The 19,376-nt window shown below is 41.0% G+C and overlaps 1 protein-coding gene across 1 annotated transcript in view; it reads right to left on the reverse strand.

Annotated features, from left to right (window-relative positions):
* Positions 1 to 207: 207 nt before the first annotated feature.
* The window catches only part of kcnj19a (potassium inwardly rectifying channel subfamily J member 19a), a 36,732-nt gene continuing 17,563 nt past the window's right edge, over positions 208 to 19,376 (reverse strand). Inside the window, exons 2-3 of the mRNA XM_017484262.3 lie at positions 10,758 to 10,974; positions 208 to 3,650 (exon numbers count right to left, since the gene is read on the reverse strand). Coding sequence (XP_017339751.1) covers positions 3,004 to 3,650; positions 10,758 to 10,974 — 864 coding nt within the window. The 3' untranslated portion in view covers positions 208 to 3,003. The remainder of the gene's footprint in view (positions 3,651 to 10,757; positions 10,975 to 19,376) is intronic.

Consider the following 19,376-nt stretch of genomic DNA (forward strand, 5'->3'; position numbering starts at 1 on the left):
TTGGGAAATAATCGACTTTGGGCTGACAACTGTAACTCCGATTGGCGCCTGGCTGCATGACACCACCCTGTCGTTGCTTATTTTCCTAAAACAGCACGCATCATTGTGTTTTATTGCTTAAAGAAAGTTAAAGAAGCACACCACATCGGTTTACTAAACAGATATATCACGCTAAATTAAGGGCTCGGAATAATAAACACAAACGAAGCCTCTTAAATAGAATTTATTCATTTCCAAACTAATGGACTATGATGAGAGATGGTGCTACACAAAGATGGTGAAGTGTAATTGCATGCACACATGGTTCGTGAGTGTGTGTATGTGAGCATGTGTGTGTGTGTACGTGCTAGAGTGCTAAGGGTCCGTTGCACCACCAAGTTAATAACTTTCTGGGTGTAAATGAAATCGGCTGCACCAACTGGTCATATATTATATTATACGGTTTGTTACTAGTTTTACATGGGTATTAAGCGAGCATAAAGTCAGACTATAAGCTGCTGCCATGGTAACCGCTACTGTATAAACAGCTGATAGTTTATCTAAAGGTGGATTTAATCTGTCCTATTCATAATGAACAGGCATGGATATCAACATAATCAGACACTTTAAGGCTTTTTCAAACTGACATTGCCTTTCTTGTGTCACTCAGAACGCCTCTACATTTTGTTTCCTTGCATGGGAGTAGACATCTGCAAACCTAAACTGCAGAACAACAAAAACAGTCAGCTCAGAGTTAAAGTAGTAGCATGAAAATGACACTGCATTTTATTTTTTTCTCCCACCAACAATCTGGGCTTTGCAATCATTCCTGCCACCTGCACTAGGACTGGGTAGTAGTTATTACACAGAAGCAGCAGAATAATATAGAAAGAAGAAAATAATAAACCAGTTACTAACCCATGATAATGAGAACTGTTATGAAAATCCTTCATCTGTGCAGCGATGAAGGTAAAATGAGTTTTATATGTGATATTTGCCACACATTCACACCTCCAATAACAACAGCATTCAGGAGCGTAAATAGTGTTTCATTCGTATGCCTTATTAACAGAACACACACTCGTTGTGTACTCATATTTACACTATATTTAATAGGTTTTTTAATGTCTAACTGGCATTTGTTGGGCATTAAATGGCTATTAAGGCACCGTTGTCAAATTGTACATCATTCAATGCATGTTTCAGTGAACGTCTGCTCATTTTAATTCCAATTTATGCTTTGTTTGACTGAGTCTAGGGTTCACAGGCATTTTGCTTATTGTAATTGTTTATAGATGCAGTTATGAATAACGTTGGTTTGGCATTTTCACAAAGCATGCATTTCATTACGCGCACTTTGCTGACGGTCCCTCTGTAGCTTATGTTCAGAACTGATTAACACCTACTTTAAGATCTTCCGGGTCCATGATTTTCTTAGGCGACTTTTGAACTGTTTAGGTATATTGTAATTTGATACCAATCTATCAGTATACACTATGGCCAAAAGTATGTGGACATCTGACCATGACGCTCATATGTGCTTGTTGAACATCCTGTTCCAAAGGCATGGCATTAATATGGAGTTAATAGGGTATAATGGGGTTGAGGTCAGGGATCTGTGCAGGAGACTCGAGTTCTTCCAGTCCAACTTTGGCAAACCATGTCTTCATGGAGCTCGCTTTGTGCACAGGAGCACTGCCATGCTGGAACATGTTTGGGCCTCTTCGTTCCAGTTAAGGGAATTTGTAATGCTACAGCATACAAACATGCTTTGATGTGTCCCTCTGAGACGAACCCTTAAAGGTTCTATGCAAACACCTACAACAGAGGTTTTCCCTTTCAGAAAAGGCTCCAAGTAGAACGCTAAACGGCTAACCGATTTAGCATTGTTTAATACGATCTTAACCCTATAGTGCTAAACTCCATTGGCTACATGCTAACTAGATTTTAACCAGAACAGCTCAATCTGAGTTGCATGAAGCAAGGACTGTTAAATCTGTGGAATTATTTTAAACAATCGAAATTCTCTCTCTGATCCTGTGGAATCTTCTGCTAAACCCAATATTTGACTATTTGACTCAGAGAAAGACATGTCCACAAACTTGCATCGCGTGAAGTCGTTTATGTTGAGGCAGTTGCTAATTTCTTGGCTTCTGGAATTTGCCTGGGTCAGGTGTCAAAAACGGCACTCCTTTAAAAAAAAAAAAAAAAAATCTGTTGAAAAATGAAGTGATATTCAAAACGAAAAATATTCACCACTTCCTTATTGCAAAAAACCAAACAACAAACACTTGTGCGAGGAAAACAGGAGAGAAAATGAGTTTTCTTCTAGGAGCATCTGTCTTCTCCCTAAGCTATTTTTCGGCATGCATTATTTATCTGCTATGCCCAATACTGGGTTTAAAAGTGACATATTTTGAATTTTTGTAATTGGGATTGTTTCTTTTCTTTTCTTTCTTTTTTTTTTTTTCAAGGTTATTGAGATGATTTTGTCTCGTGGACATCCCTGGAAGCTGAGTTGCATCAAGTAACTGTACAAAACATGATATGAGTGCCAAAGAAAAGTGTGTTGGGTGTAGAAATTAGTGCGTTCTGTTTGGATGTAGTAACTAGCAGCTTTGCTTAATAATACAGACTGCTTAGCAACTCAGTCAGTATTCGTTGTGTAACTTTGGATGATTGGGAAGTCCTGTCTGTCTTAACTTTAACGGTTATGACCGGTTGGTGCACACGGACCAGAATAACAGGAGTCCCATCTAGAGTTCAGTAATGTGTGAAATGGACACAAAAAACACACATCCAAACTTCTAAACACCCCATCTGTTCATGCATGGACCAGTCCTTCAACTTCTCCATCCTCCCTTCCATCTCCATGTCAGGATTTTATTTGCAGTTCATCCATGACCTGTGACCTCTTTTATATATGCTCTATGTATGTTAGAAGTTGTTCTTTTATGCCGATGCAGGACCCAAATCAAGTCAAATCCCAGATCAGCAACAAAGAACAATAAAGTCCCTGTGACCTCAGCGGTCAGCGTTCATCCTCCTCAGTTTGGCAGGCAGCTTGTCCTCCATTCTGGCTCCAGCTGAAGACAGAGGAGTGTGTGGAGGAGCAAGAGTGTGTGGCAGGGCGATGGGTGATGGCATCGGGGGTAGGCTCCTCTGCTCGAGGTCTCCGGTGGACATGGTCATGGGTTCGAAGCCCACCCTGAGGGCTTTGAGATGGAAGTCATCTGATTGGCCGGGACCGGAGCCCATGCGCTGCAGTTTGAGGGGCAAGTCGCCCGTGCTGGACGCCTTCTCCGAGGCCTGGGAGCTCAAACGCAGAACCTTCTTGGGCAACTCCTCTTTCCCGGACGAGCTCATCCTCTGGAGCTTGCTGGGCAGCCTGCAGTAGGCGCTACCCCCAAGGTTGGGCCGCTCTTCCCCCAGCTCCAAGCAGTTGACGGAGAAGACACGTTCGCGGTGCGGCACGGCGAGTGGAGAAGGAAGTGAGCCCTTTTCCTCATGCTCTTTGACGCTGTAGGGTGGTGTGGGAACCTCGAACGTACTGTGAAACTGCGAGTAGTCCACGCGGAAAAAGCCCTCCTCTAGAGACATGACGGGCAAGAAGCGGTGTCCCCACAATACCTCGTCCTCGGTGTAGGAGGTGCGTGCCTGGCATGTCATACCTAAAAAACAGGGACAAGCAGAGACAGATTAATCCTCATATTCAGTTCACTACTTATCAAGTAAGGGGGCGAAAACTTCTGCACACAACTGTATAATGTAGTATCTACTAAGCCTTGATCCAAGCCATCTCTTTTTATTAGTAATAGTAATATACGGTGAATATACTGTACATATAACAATAACAACAATTAATAACAGTAATAGTAATCAAAAAGTCCAAAAGTTTGCACACCCTCAACATTGAAATGACTAAACCAACAAGAACTTTAACAAGTAACCAAAAAATGAATGTTGAGATATTAAGTGAAACAGTCGAATAATAATGATAATAGTTATCCAGATGTTTAATCATGAGTTATTAGACTGAACGAAGGGCTTGTAAACAGCTGTGAAGATAAATAATGGCATATGAAAATGAATGTCATATCATATATATATTATGAGGGACCGATCGGAAAATAAACAAAACTATGACTATTACGTACAACCTGAAAATATAAAAACAAAAATATTTAACGAAACCTGATGGCTATTTATTTATAATTCTGTTTGTGTACGTGTTATTCATCATGCATCATTAAAGCACAAACAGTGTACTGCTTAATAAATTATTAATAGATAATATAGAAATGTTTTAGAATCACTTTATAAGGTAAGGTTATTGTAATATATGAACAATTTCTCCTGTTCATTAAAGAGATTTCATGCAGGGTCTGTTGCACAAACACCCCACCAAACCCCCCAAATGTTCAAAGCAACAATGTAATGATTCGTCTCTGTCTTTATTTCTCTCTTCTGTTGCCTCCATCGCTGGGAGACTAATTTACACTCTCTGAATGTAGTGTCTGTGTGCATGCCAGCTATGTGTGATTCTTCTGCCAGCAGCGAAGTGAGATATTCAGTGGTTCATAAAGTGAGCCGGGCCGATCGTTACTCAGCTCTGCCAGCGTGCTTTATATCCACAGCCGAGCACGAGCGGAGAGAGGGCACAAAATCCGATTTCTCTCATTTCAGCTGTTTTCCGTCCAATTTAAATTAGTCAATAAACCGATTAGTCCAGATTTGTTTGTCCCTGGAAAGTAAAAGGAAGTCTTTTAGGCTGTTCGAAAGGAATTATTCATCTGCCTTCACAAAGAAGTAAAAGTCGGTGAACAAAGCAGGCAGTTAGCAAAGAAAGGCAGAGAGAGAGAGAGAGAGAGATAAGAGGAAGACAGTGACAGGAAGTGCATATAAAATCTTTGAAGGAATGAAAAAAATCATGCTTTTAATAATGATATTTATTATTAAATATAAAGGTAGTAATAAATAAATAATAAACAGTTTGAATAAGGGTGCTCTATAAAATAAACATTATTATTATTATTATTATTATTATTAGTAGTAGTAGTAAAATATTAATATGTTACATATAATAAGTTTAATTATATATATATATATATATATATATATAAAATAAGTTTTATATAGATGCTATATAGTTCAAGCGTATTATTATTATTATTATTATTATTATTATTATTATTATTATTATTATTATTATTATTATTGTTCTTGCAGTTGTTGGTGGTGTTAATAAAATATTATTATTATTATTATTATTGTTCTTGCAGTTGTTGTTGGTGTTAATAAAATATTATTATTATTATTATTATTATTATTATTATAGTTTTTGTAATAAAATAGCAAATATACTAAATGCTATTACTTTTTTAATTAAAAGTATATTAAAAGTATTAATAAATAGATAACTATATCTATTATAACTATATCTATAACCTAAACATATTATTATTATTATTATTATTATTATTATTATTAATACTACTATTGTTCATGTAGTTGTTGTTGTTTATTTATTTATTTTTAATACATTTTTTATTATCATTATTGTCATCATTGCTAATTGCTTTGTAATACTGTAAAAATACTCCTGTATTAAATAATAGACCATGTTTCTGATGAAACAGCAAGGTTTTCTGGGATTTTAACTTGGAACGGCCTACCAGCTGATCTCCCTAGAAAACCGCACAAACCCCCACCCCCCCCCCCCCCCCCCCCCAAATTTGCACCAAAGCAAATTAAGATTTCATTCAAACGTCTGCACACAGCATTAAGGATTAATCTTAACATCAACACGAATACCAACACATTTCAGTTCAATGCAGTCCACAAACCTCCACACTAACAAAACAATTATATCAGGGACGTTTAATCACGCTGATGAAGTGAATATGAGGAATATCTGATGTTCCCCAGCATGATTTCTCCTTCGATCAGCTCACACACTTTAATTGGACTCAGTCTGATCCTACATTTTAATCTACATGCAGTACAGATTTACTGACAGGAGCTCCTTGTGCATTGTAATTAACACACACACATACAATCTCTCACACACACAAACCGAAATTCTAAACTAATTTCCGTGCACATTTCCTAATTATACCTGTAAAGTGATAGCCAATTCAACGGGATGTGTAATGTGAAGCTCTTTCACTATAATTGAATGGAAATGTAAATCGCTTCTAACGCAGTCTTCATGAAATCCATTTAACTGTGTGGTGTGATGATGCGCTCTGACAGACAAGCCCTTAGAGAGGTGCGTGCTACACCATCACCACCGACTGCTTCTCATCCAACATTTCATAATCATTTGTTGATGGCTGCGTGTGATAGCGAATGGGAGGGTTGAAATTTCTACCACTTCGGTAATACTAACTCGGATTTATTACCACATTTACATTTACATTTATTCATTTAGCAGACGCTTTTATCCAAAGCGACTTACAAATGAGGAAAAACTATGTAATATTATCTAACGCTAATATTACACTAATATTATCAAAGCAGAATGGTTGAGGCTTTTAACACAGGAACACACACACACACACACACACACACTGAAAAACAGATTGGCAGCATGTGCAAGTGCTTCAAGTCTGTAATCATGTTGTGTCTCTTCTGAAGAGTAAGCACAGTAAATAGACAATCTGTGCATGTCAATATCCAGCTCTTTCCTTCAAGAGATGTGAAAGTTAAATATCTGTCATTTGTCCCTTTGTGACATTTTCCCTTTGACTCGAATGTTCACTTTGTTGTCTTCTTTTTTTATTATTATTATTACTAGATTCTCTGAGTTTTGGAATTTTGGGAAATCCTTCATCGAGAAAGCAATCCACATCGCTCGTCTTCATTCCACACACTACTGCATTTCTCATGCGTCTTCTCAATTACTTCTGATGACGTCTTATGGATGTGTTTAGAAATACAGGCTTCACTGGACACTTGAGCGCTGCACGTCAGTCTGACATCAGCCGCACCTCCTGCGTGCAAAAACATAATGGGAGACTATAGTGATTTTTAAAGCCTTGGTCCCACTGCGCAGACGGACGCCGACCAACGCCGACAATCACCAGCTTTTAAAAGTCGGCCGTTGGATTTAGAACGTCGGGAAACGCAAGTGTCATGTTCACACGGCCCCGACAGACACCAACAAACTTTTTTACAGAGAGTCAGACTGGTTTATAAATGGACGATCCTTTTACCACAATCGAAATGTTACTATGAAATGGTCTGCACTTATATAGCGCTTTTATCCAAAGCGTTTTACACTGTGTCTCATTCACCCATTCACACACTCACATACCAATGGGAGCAGAGCTGCCATGCAAGGCGCTACCTTGCCATCGGGAGCAACTTGGGGTTCAGTGTCTTGCCCAAGGACACTTTGGCTTGTGGAGTCACGTGGGCCGGGAATCGAACCGCCAACCCTACGATTAGTGGACAACCTGCTCTACCACCTGATCCACAGCCGCCCAACTGATACATCAGAGTTTATTGGGAAAATCATATCACACTGCTCAGGCTTTCCACAATCCGATAAACACCGATTGAACGTGTTCAGTCGGTGAAAAGAAACGCCGGTCAATGCCAAGGAATGCCGACAGGGTTAACACACTGATGTCTGTTAACACGCGCATCTGGTGGTGTCAGTCAGTGCAGTGTGAACTAGGCTTAAGAGTGAGCCAGAATGTGTTTTCTAAAATGCCACGTGTCGGAATGGGAAAAGTGTCCATAAACACATTCTTTTCCCACATATTATCGAACACCTTCCCAAGCCAACAGAAGACAGTTGTTACAGGCAATTAGCAGGGATAATTCTGGTCCGAGGAGCTCTGTCTTTGCCACGCCATTTGGTCTCAGCTAAGTAGCTAACACTTTAGCTAACAAGTTGAATTGATAACTAAGAGTTAAAACAGGTTTTAGCTTGCTAGTCAGCTAATTGCTAGTCAGCTAGGAAATAAATTAGCTAGCTTTCACTGCATATTCCAGGATCTGGGGAACAGCTGGGTACCGGGTCCACATCATACCAACAGAAAATAAATATTCGAGACATTCAGGAGGATTTACAATTATGTTTCGACTTTTAGGTGCTTTAATCGATGAATTTCCGCAACCTTTTAATACTAAATGACTGAAGGGCTGGTAAATCATTTAAAGGAAGAGCAGAAATCCTCAGATTGTTCGGGGAAATCGGGCTGCCTGACCTGAGATTGTGTACAACAGTCAGTTTGACATTTCTATTCAGGGGCTCCTGCTGATCGATAATCGCTTATGAGTGCATAACAACGCTAAGAACCATAAGAGGGGAGCAAGAGAGAGAGAGAGAGAGAGAGAGAGAGAAATGAAGAGGGGAAAAAAGAGAGAGAGAGAGAGAGAGAGAGAGAGAGAGAGAGAGAGAGAGAGAGAGCGAGTGAGCGAGAGAGAGAAATGGAGAGGGAAAAAAGGGAGAGCGAGAGAGAGAGACTGAACTGAAAGAGAGAGAGAGTGAGAGAGAGAAATGGAGAGGCGAAAAAGGGAGAGAGAGAGAGAGAGAGAGAGAGAGAGAGAGAGAGAGCGAGAGAGAGAAGGGCTGGCAGCTACGTTCATATTCACTCTTCATGTAAGAAACACAAATCACCTCTAATCTAATCCTAATGCCAGTCATTATTACAAATATTTTATATAGTTATGTAATTGAATATATATTATAAATATAAATATACATTAATTCAATACTGCACATCCTTCTGTAATACATCTGTCAATTTATTTAATGTCTATTCATGTTTAGTGTTTATTTTATTCTTGATTGTTTTTCGATTCCTTTATTTGTTGTTATTGTTTGTCTATATAACTTTTCTATTATTTTGCTTTGGCAACAGTGTTAAAAAATTCAAGGCAATAAAGCACACTTTGAACGTGAGAGCGAGAGAGAGAGAGAGAGAGAGAGAGAGAGAGAGAGAGAGAGAGACTGAAAGATAGAGACTAAGATTAAGAGAGACTGAAAGAGAGAGAGAGACTAAGAGACATTGAGTAAGAGAGAGAGACCGAAAGACCAAGACTAAGATAGAGAGAGACTGAAAGAGACAGAGAGAGAGAGAGAGAGAGAGAGAGAGAGAGAGAGAGAGAGAGAGAGAGAGAGAGAGAGTCTCACTCTACATGAATCAGAGGTAAAATGCATGCTGTATGCAGACACCCTGGTCCCCCAGTGCTCGAGGTCTAGAGTACAACAGAACCTGGACCTGCTGCAGTAGTGCTATCAGACCCGGGCCCTGACAGTAAACCTCAAAAAGACTAAAACTGTTATTTTAGATCCAGATGTCAAGGAAACACATCACACTTCACTTTAGGGACACAAAAAATCGAATATTGCAAAGAATACAACTACTTAGGAGAGTCATTCCATCTCAGGTGGTCCAATGCAGGTTGCTCGACTGTTTTTAATTGAGTGATTAACTCTATGTATCGGCATTGCAATTTAAAAAAAAAATTTAACTAGGACGGCCATCTTTGTTCATTTTGATTGTACAGCTGTTTACGAAACCCTCAATATTCTGGCTCAGGATGGTCCTAGTTCCAAGGCACAAAAACTGATCTCTAGAGCACGTTAGGAGGTACATGATCTAAATAATTAGCACATTTGTGTTCATTAAACTTAGAACTTAAGTCTAAATGTAATGCTCAAGATTGCTCACAAGGGTTCGAGTCTCAGTCTTAAATTTTTTTTTTTTTTTTGGGGGGGGGGGGGGGGGGGGTACCTAGTTAAGTATAGTGTGCATGCAGAACACTTCAGGTTTGAAACTTTTTTTTTTTTAATCCAAATATGGAAGTATGGCGTTCAGTTGGGTGTTTTAGAAATGAACAGTGTCATAAACAGAGCTATTCTTCTGAGCTGTTGTCACTTACTGCTTTTAAACAGCTGTTTCTACATCAGGAGCAGTCAGACAAAAGAACAATCAGACCTCACCAAATTATAACACTACAGAAACAAAATCACCCATTGGAACACACAAACACATACACAAAGGAAAACGCAGTGCTATCTGGCCCTAAATCTACAGTACACTGTAGCTGACTACGTGAGCACCAACACAGAACCATGCTGACAATGTACAGACTCACACACGCACTCTGGCCATCGAGACGGGCCGCCGTAAGTACAGACTCACACACGCACTCTGGCCATGGAGACGGGCCGCTATAGGAAATCATGGCTCCCTACAGAGCAGAGAGTGTGCACACAGTGCAGCAGCAACACAGTGGAGACAGAGCTGCACTCTCTAACAGAGTGTAACAAATTCAAACACTTGTGTGAAATACATTTGAAAAAAAAATCGAGGAGGAAGTATTAGAAGTAGAGAAGGAGAGACATAGAGGAGGAGAGACGTAGAGAAGGAGAGAAGAACAGAAGGAGAAAGAGGTTTGACGCTCATATATCAAAGTGGCACACTGAAGATCCAAAGCATTTTATTATGCATAGAATACAGCTGGAAGCATGAGTGTGTTTATAACACTGCTTTCATAACTCAGAATGTATGTGTGTGTGTGTGTGTGTGAGAGAAGGGGGGGGGGGGGGGGGGCGGAAAGATGGATAAAGAGAAATGGATAAATAGGTAGAAAGAGTATGAGAGACAGACAGAAACTGACAGGGAAGGAGAGACTGGGAGAGAAAAGGAGCATGAGAGAGACTGAGGAATAGAGTGAAACAGAGAGAAAGAATGAAAGAAAGAAAGGAGAAAGAAAGAAAGAAACGAATGGATAATAAAAAAGGAGTGAGATCTTACCGGTGGTCTCGACGATGCCCTCCAAGATGACGACTATCTCAAACTGCTCGTTCATGAGTGATCTCTGCGAGAGGTCGAAGAAGGGGCTCTTGGGATTGATCTCGTGGCAGATGGTCAGAGGAGAGACGAGGAAGAGCTGATCAGCTCCTGTCCCAAATCCCACATCCAGCTCACACTGATCTAACGGCAAGAACTCACCCTCAGGGGTCTGACGAGACTGAGACACACCGAGAATGGGATTGTCATTAATGACACACACACACACACACACACACACACCATCATCATCATCATCATTATCATCACAATCATAACCATCATCACCATCATAATCACCATCATCACCATCATCATCATAACCAACATCATCACCACCATCATCATCATCCTCACCAACACCACCATCACCACCATCATCGTCATCACCATCGTCACCATCATCATAACCATCATCATCCTCACCATCATCATCACCATCATCGTCATCCCCATCACCATCGTCACCACCATCACCGTCACCACCACCATCACCATCATCATCACCACCACCATCATCATCTTTATCATCACCACCACCACCATCATCACCATCATCATAACCATCATCATCCTCACCACCACCATCATCATCACCACCATCATCGTCATCACCATCGTCACCACCACCACCATCGTCACCATCACCAACATCACCAGCACCACCATCACAATCATCACCATCACCACCATCATCATAACCATCATCATCTTCATCACTACCACCACCATCATAACCATCATCAATATCTTCATCACCACCACCACCATCATCTTCATCACAACCACCATAACCATCATCTTCATCACCACCACCATCATCATAACCATCATCTGCATCACCACCACCATCATAACCATCATCTTCATCACCACCACCATCATAACCATCATCTGCATCACCACCACCATCATCTTCATCCCCACCATCATAACCATCATCTCCACCACCACCACCATCATCTTCATCCCCACCACCATCATCATAACCATCATCATCATCTTCATCACCACCAGCATCATCGCCATCATCATCACCATCATAACCATCATCATCATCCTCACCACCATCATCTTCATCCCCACCACATCATCATAACCATCATCATCTTCATCACCACCACTATCATCGCCATCATCACCACCATCATAACCATCATCTTCACCACCACCACCATCATCTTCATCCCCACCACCATCATCATAACCATCATCATCATCTTCATCACCACCAGCATCATCGCCATCATCATTACCATCATAACCATCATTATCATCGCCATCATCATCATCATCATCATCATCATCAGAATAGAAATACACATTTAAAACATACAACCAGTTTCATAAGTGGAGGAGGAAGCAGATAGCAGTCTGATGTGATTTAACTTTGTTCTGCTGTCCTGATGTCATGTTTGCAGACAGACGGGAGAGAAAGTAAATAAATAACGCGAAGATTTCCACCATCACTCTTCGCCCTGTCCTCAGGCTTTAAAACCCGAGCTACTCCACTACATCACACCGTCATCATTCAGGGGTCAGGATATGAACCGATATATCATAAACACACTTAAACACGCCAATCTTTCCCTGTTTATCTCCCAGGATTTATCAGTGTGTCCACATTTACATTATCCCTCTGTCTCCTAACTACATCCTTTTCCCTCGAATCTAAACTCCACTCACTGAATAATTCATCGTACTAACCGCATAATAATGCTTTAAGATGAATAACTGAATAATCAACAGGAAATTTAAGATGATAATTAAAAAGATATCTCACAGGAACTAATTAAGTGCAAGAGTTTAGTACAAGGTGTACATTTAAAGCAGATAGGAAACATTATCTAACGAAAAGAGTAATAAATAAACAGTAATACCCAAATAATTACTGCATATTCATATTTTTAATATTACAATCTCATTTTTTAATCCAAAATAAGATGTTCAATATAGAATTGAGTAAACAATATTTAATATTTAGATAGTTAGCACGTTTGCCTCACACCTCTGGGGTTGGGGGTTCGAATCCCGCCTCCGACCTGTGTGCGTGGAGTTCGCATGTTCTCCCCATGCTTCGGGGGTTTCCTCCGGGTACACCGGTTTCCTCCCCCAGTCCAAAGGCACGTGTTGTGGGCTGATTGGCATTTCCAAATTGTTTATTGTGGGGTTGAGGGTGATGGGCAGGTCACAAAACGTCGTCATTCTGAAACGTGGGTCGCACTCGCAAAGAGGTTAAGAACCGCTGCTGTATAGGAATCAATTGAGCAAGCTTATTTTTCTAGAATCAGCCATGGTTTCAGATTCTCCTCTCCGAATTGCTGTATATCTAAATCAGATTTTAACGCAATAATCCATGTTTAATGCTAATGATTTATCGACACTGCAGCGTTCACATCCGCCAGTCTGTATATTTAACATTGCACATGAATATTAATACGGATGTGCTGCTTCCTGTACAGACACTTATTCAGATGTTTGTGTGGTGCGTGTGAACAGGGCGCAAAGCCATGTCGCTTACACAGCCATTCACTCTAAGTTCACAGCCCTCATACACACACACACACACACACACACTTACTTTCCTCATTCTTCTTGTTTATTTCTATACACACTGTTCTGATAGTGGCTTCTTTGAAGAAAGGACTATCTTCCTCTCGCATGTTTGCTTTCTATAGATGAATGAACTAAGATCAGAGAGTATAGTGGAACAGTGTGTGCGCATGTGTGGGCATCTGTGTGTGTGTGTGTGTGTGAGAGAGAGAGAGAGAGAGAGAGAGAGATTCTCCATAATGGAATTATGTTGGATTAGATCATCACAATGTTAAATATTTTACACATATTCGTTTGAGAACACACGCACACACACACACACACACACACACACACACACACACACACACACACAAACACAAAACAACATGGCATTCGAACAATGCATGTTGTGATTACAGATTAAAACTGGCCTCGAGAGTCTTGGGTGGTTCAAATTTTTAAACATTTCGCCCGATTATCTGAGAAATTCTAAATGAATGTGGATACATTTACTGTTCCTGAAGAACATTTAGAGGAGCTGAAATAAAGGAAAGATTTTTTAAATACACTGTATTTTTCAGAGAATTTTTTTTTTTTTAAAGATTAACAGTTCAATCTGGTCTGGGCATCTCTGCCTTGACTGCTGCCCCCACGACCCTGACCCGGATAAGTGGAAGAAGATGGATGGACGGATAGTCCACAGGTTTAGGTGGCGCTATGATCAAACCAGGAAGTCCATCCATCCATCCATTTTCTATATCGCTTATCCTTCAGGGTCACGAGGAACCAGGAGCTAATCCCAAGGAGCATGGGGCACAAAGCGGGACACACCCTGGACAGGGTGTCAGTCCATCGCAGGGCACACTCACATGCACAATCACACACCCATTCATACACTACGGACACTTTGGCCATGTCAATCAGCCTACCATGCATGTCTTTGGACTGGGGGAGAAAACCGGAGTACCCGGAGGAAACCCTCACAGCACGGGGAGAACATGGCAGCTTCAGGAAACGAACGTGCTAACCATTAAGCCACCGTGCGCCTAACCAGGAAGTCACTAAGATCTAATAACAAAGACTGGAAGTAGAGTGCAAACCAAAACCATGACCAGGCAAACTGTGACCATTTTTATGCATCTTATACAACAGCAATTTGCCAACGCTACCTGATTTTTATTTATTAAAGAACAACGCACTGAAGTGGAAACCCAGTGAGCGATTTGGACGCAGCAAAGGTGATAAATGTTTATTAAAATGTTCACACTCTATTTACGCAGGTTCATCAAAATCAAACGGTGCCAGTATTAGACCTGTGAGAGGAAACTGATTTTAGGTTCGAACAGGCTTTTTGCACAACTAACACACACACACACAAACACACTATGAGGAGGAATACATAATATCACAGAAATACTCTTCCACCGACCCATCAACCCACCCACACACACACTCCCACACACACACATATAGTGAGAGGAATACAGCATATAACACAAATACTACACACACACAGAAAATCCTCTGGGTTCCAGACTCCGTGTACCCAGTGTGTGTGTGTGTGTGTGTGTGTGTGTGTGTGTGTGTGTGTGTGTGTGTTTCCTCTCGGGTACTTCACCGCACCGGCCGTCTCTGTGCAGTCTCTCTCCTCTAAATTTAGCCGTTATCTGTCGTGCATCCTCCAACAAAAATCACTCCCAAAATGCTGTTACAACCTTTTATCTGGACAGTATATAATCCCGAAGTGTGTGTGTGTGTGTGTGTGTGTGTGTGTGTGTGTGTGTGTGTTTGCGTGTGTGTGTGTGTAATGAGTGTGAGTAAGAGACTGAAACACACACGGCTCTTCTGAAGTTCCTCACTGTGTGCCTTTATCACTGGACTTCATCTGGACTAACACACACACACACACACACACACACACACACACACACACACACACACACACACACAGTATCTGACTCATGTTCTCTCATGCTCTACATATTGCACTGCTGCTTCATTATCTGAAGTGTGTTATTGTCTTACATCCTTACATAATCATACAGCCGCTTTATATCCAGTTTCATATCACACGAACTGCACTTTCACATTAAATTGGATTTCATAGCTCATAAATCACATACTGCTTTATATCCTGTTTCATATCACATAAATCTTGCCGCCACTTTATATCTCTACTAGGGTTAGGGTTAGAAGTAGAAGTTCCACTTAATCTTGTGCGTATTGCGCTGAAACTGAAATATTACAATCCTCTTCTTGACTTCCACACTGTCTGTATTTCCTGTCATGTCTGTTGTTCTTAGTCTTGTATGCTTTCCCTTCTGCCCTAGCTGTTTCGGCTGCAGACTGCTGCTGCTTCCCACATCCGGGGTAAGTCGGAGCTCGCTATTACCTCATTTTCAACCATGCATTCAAGATACAAAAGTGAGGGGGAAAAAAAACATGGATGTCTCTGTCATGTTCTTCTTTTTTAGCAACAAGCTAGCCAGCTAACTCTGATGAGTGGTGTATATTTTCCTCCTAAACAGGGAATTGTACAGTCAATGCTATAGATTTAACAAGCAAGTATGTCTGTATGTTGATTAACCGAAAGCAAATACTAGTATACACAGTGTAATATAATTAAAGGTAAGAAGTGCTGCTTTATTTATTGCTGATGCTGTGAGCAGCCATGTTGATTTAATGTCACTTGCTCAACTCTAAGGAACTCGGAGTTGAGGAGACTATTGCGTGTTCCCAAAGAGGAATTTTCAGTTGAAGGAGCGGTTTCGTTGGTATTTCCTGATTGAAGGTCAGTAATTACAAGTTACGACCTCTAGTCGAATGCAGTATAATATTCACAGAGGCCACACCTCCTTCATTGACACTGACATAAACAGAGGCCACACCTCCTTCATTGAGACTGACAGGTACAGAGGCCACACCTCCTTCATGGAGACTGACATGCACAGAGGCCACACCTTCTTCACTTTAACTGACCAATACAGAGGCCACACCTCCTTCACTGAGACTGACATAAATGGAGGCCACACCTCCTTCATTGAGACTGACATGCACAGAGGCCACACCTCGTTCACTGAGACTTACATAAACAGAGGCCACACCTCCTTCACTAAGACTGACATGCACAGAGGGCACACCTTCTTCACTGTGACTGACAGATACAGAGGCCACGACTCCTTCACCGAGACTGACAGACAAACATGCCTTCTACTCCTGCGACATGGAGCCTGACAGGCCAAGGCACCTTCACTTCACTTCAGACCAATTATTACATTTTCACATGTCCTCTGTTTATTTTGCATGCAGTGGAACAATTTCTATATGTGTTCATGAAACCCGCTGAAAACTTCAGGCCATAACCGCGACCAAATCAGGTTTCAGCAGTTTAGAGAATTCCATCGAAGCTGTGACAGATGATCAGCGCTCCTCTGTTCTTTAGCGACTGACTCTATGAGATGAAACGCTGCTTTCTTCTTTTGGGTTTAATCTGCCCGAGGTCCGTGGCTCACCCGCTGTTTCACTCCTGTCTGCTCGTCTTAAGATTAGTAAAATGGATGACTGTATGCGGGACATAGACACATAAAATCTCTGACACAGAGAGCTGCAGGACACGCCATGGTTCACGCAAAGCTCCCGAACAGACAACACAGACACATACAGACTGGTCTCTCAAGCAGAGAGATTAACCATTGTCCTGCTGAACGAAAGCCTGCATTATTCAACCTCATGATTTTGGGCATTCACTGTTGCTGAGGATGGCCCCATGTGGACAGCCTGGGGACACTTGGAAGCCGTGAAGCTGGTATCGGACTGCCGTTTTGGTGTGGTGTCTTGGGACTGCGGTTGCGGTGACTATTTTGGTCTACAACTGCACGAACAGACTTTGTGCTCGGGTCTCCATCGGTGGACAGTTCATGACTTCAGCGGAATAGACTTCACGTCGAGTCTGTGGTGAATTTCCTGATTACACAGTTGCACTTTTCGTTTTATCGAATAGCACACAGTTATAGAAGGGAATTATTTATAATTACATTATCCGGTGTCACCCAGATGAGGACGGGTTCCCTTTTGAGTCTGGTTCCTCTCCAGGTTTCGTCCTCGTATCCTCTCAGGGAGTTTTTCCTCGCCACCGTCGCCTCTGACTTGCTCATTAGGAACAAACTTATCCATTTAAAATTTAGATCTGAAATTGATACGTTTCTGTAAAACTGCTCTTAGACAATGTCCCCTATGAAAAGCGCTATACAAATAAAGCTGAATTGAATTGAATTGAATAATAGCAGAACCCTTATATACTGTAGCTCACTAAGTAACCGAGAATAAGGTTCTTGGACTGATTATCAATGAGATATGCACATCACAATCCAGAAGTCTAAGGGCTGATTTATACTTCTGCGTTTCTGTACACATTTGCATGATAGTGTATTGACGTAGAGAGAGGGTTTATGGGTAAGCGTGGCATGTAAAGATGCACTTGGCAGTCTCACATGCCGTCTGAGAAGGTAAGTGCATGTGGTGCGCCATCTACAGTGCAGTGATTGATTTGGCGTGTCCGGAAACATCCTGACGAGATATTGTGATCCTTCATTCTTTCGCAGTGTTTGAATTTTGTTTATTTATTTCTGAGGAACAATTCGCCCAAGCTACAAATATCACATTTACCTCCCAGCGTTTAACTAAGAAATCTTTCAGTCTTGAGTATACTTCTAAGAATATGTTTAGGAGGAATACACACCAGCCCTGAATGAACAGAATGCTAACCTAGCTTCGGGGGACATTTTAGCAATGGCTTATTTTTTTTGTTTTTGGAATTTTTAAAAAAGAAATTTACATGTTTCAATTCTCATACACTAGCTAGTACGGGAAGATTTGCTTGTGCGATTTATTCCATCCATCTTATTCTACCCGGGTTCACGGGAGCCTGGAGCCTATCCAAGGGGACTCGGGGCACAAGGCCCCCGACCCATCGTAGGGCACAATCACACACCCATTCACACACTACAGACAATTTGGTAATGCCAATCAGAGAAACGAGAGTACCCAAAGCACGGGTAGAACAAACTCCACACACACAGGGAGGAGGTGGGAATCAAACCCTCAACCCCATGCAAGGCAAACGTGTTAGCCGCTAAGCCACCATGCCCCCTTATTCATTATTTATAGTTACTTATTTATTTCAACTTTGTGCAATTAGACCAAATAAGGTCATGAGAAACTATTGTGGGTGGAAAAACACGTGCTTCCTCCGGTATACCGGCATTAACAGACACCCAGGATCGGCCAGAGGAAAGCAACCCAAAAATCTGTTGACTCCTGGCTACAGACGGCTGTGGCAACATCAGAATCTGAATTCTCGATCTAGGACAATGATATGAAGCTACTGAACTTGCTAATCTGAGCCTTTACTACAGTGCAGTACAATGCAGGCAGCTTAAACATGGAAAACAGCCAAAACTCCAAACTAAATGCTAAAACAATGATACATCTTTTTTTTTTTCCCCTTCGCTTGTTTTTATGACCCTATTCCACCCACGTGCAATGACACAATGTGTGTTGCGTTCACTTCTCTTGTAACTTTTTGCGTTATAAAGAATATTCAATTCCCAGAAACAAGCTTCAGGTCAACCAATTCAGCCTAGGAAGGGGATTTGAATATTTTTGGATGTAGTACTATAACATAACTATAATAATGTTTATACATTTGACAAAAACACACTATAGTTTGAAATGTATTAGATGTTTAACCCCTCATACAGTTTTTCTCAAACTGTACCCATGTACTGTATGTGTATTTTACGGTGGCCGAGAAGTGCAAAACAAGACACAAATATAATTAAAAAAAGAAATAATAAATCCATAAATAAAACAACAAATTATAAACACTATCAGTACGCTTACATGGACAACAATAATCCGATATTAATCCGATTAAGACGATACTCTGATTAAGAAACTAGCATGTAAACAGTGATTATTGATGACCTTAATCTGATTAAAGTCATATTCGAAGTAAACACAAATGGAATTAAGACGTGCGGAGTATTC

The sequence above is a fragment of the Ictalurus punctatus genome, chromosome 2 (assembly GCF_001660625.3).
Source record: "Ictalurus punctatus breed USDA103 chromosome 2, Coco_2.0, whole genome shotgun sequence".
Lineage (NCBI taxonomy): Eukaryota > Metazoa > Chordata > Actinopteri > Siluriformes > Ictaluridae > Ictalurus > Ictalurus punctatus.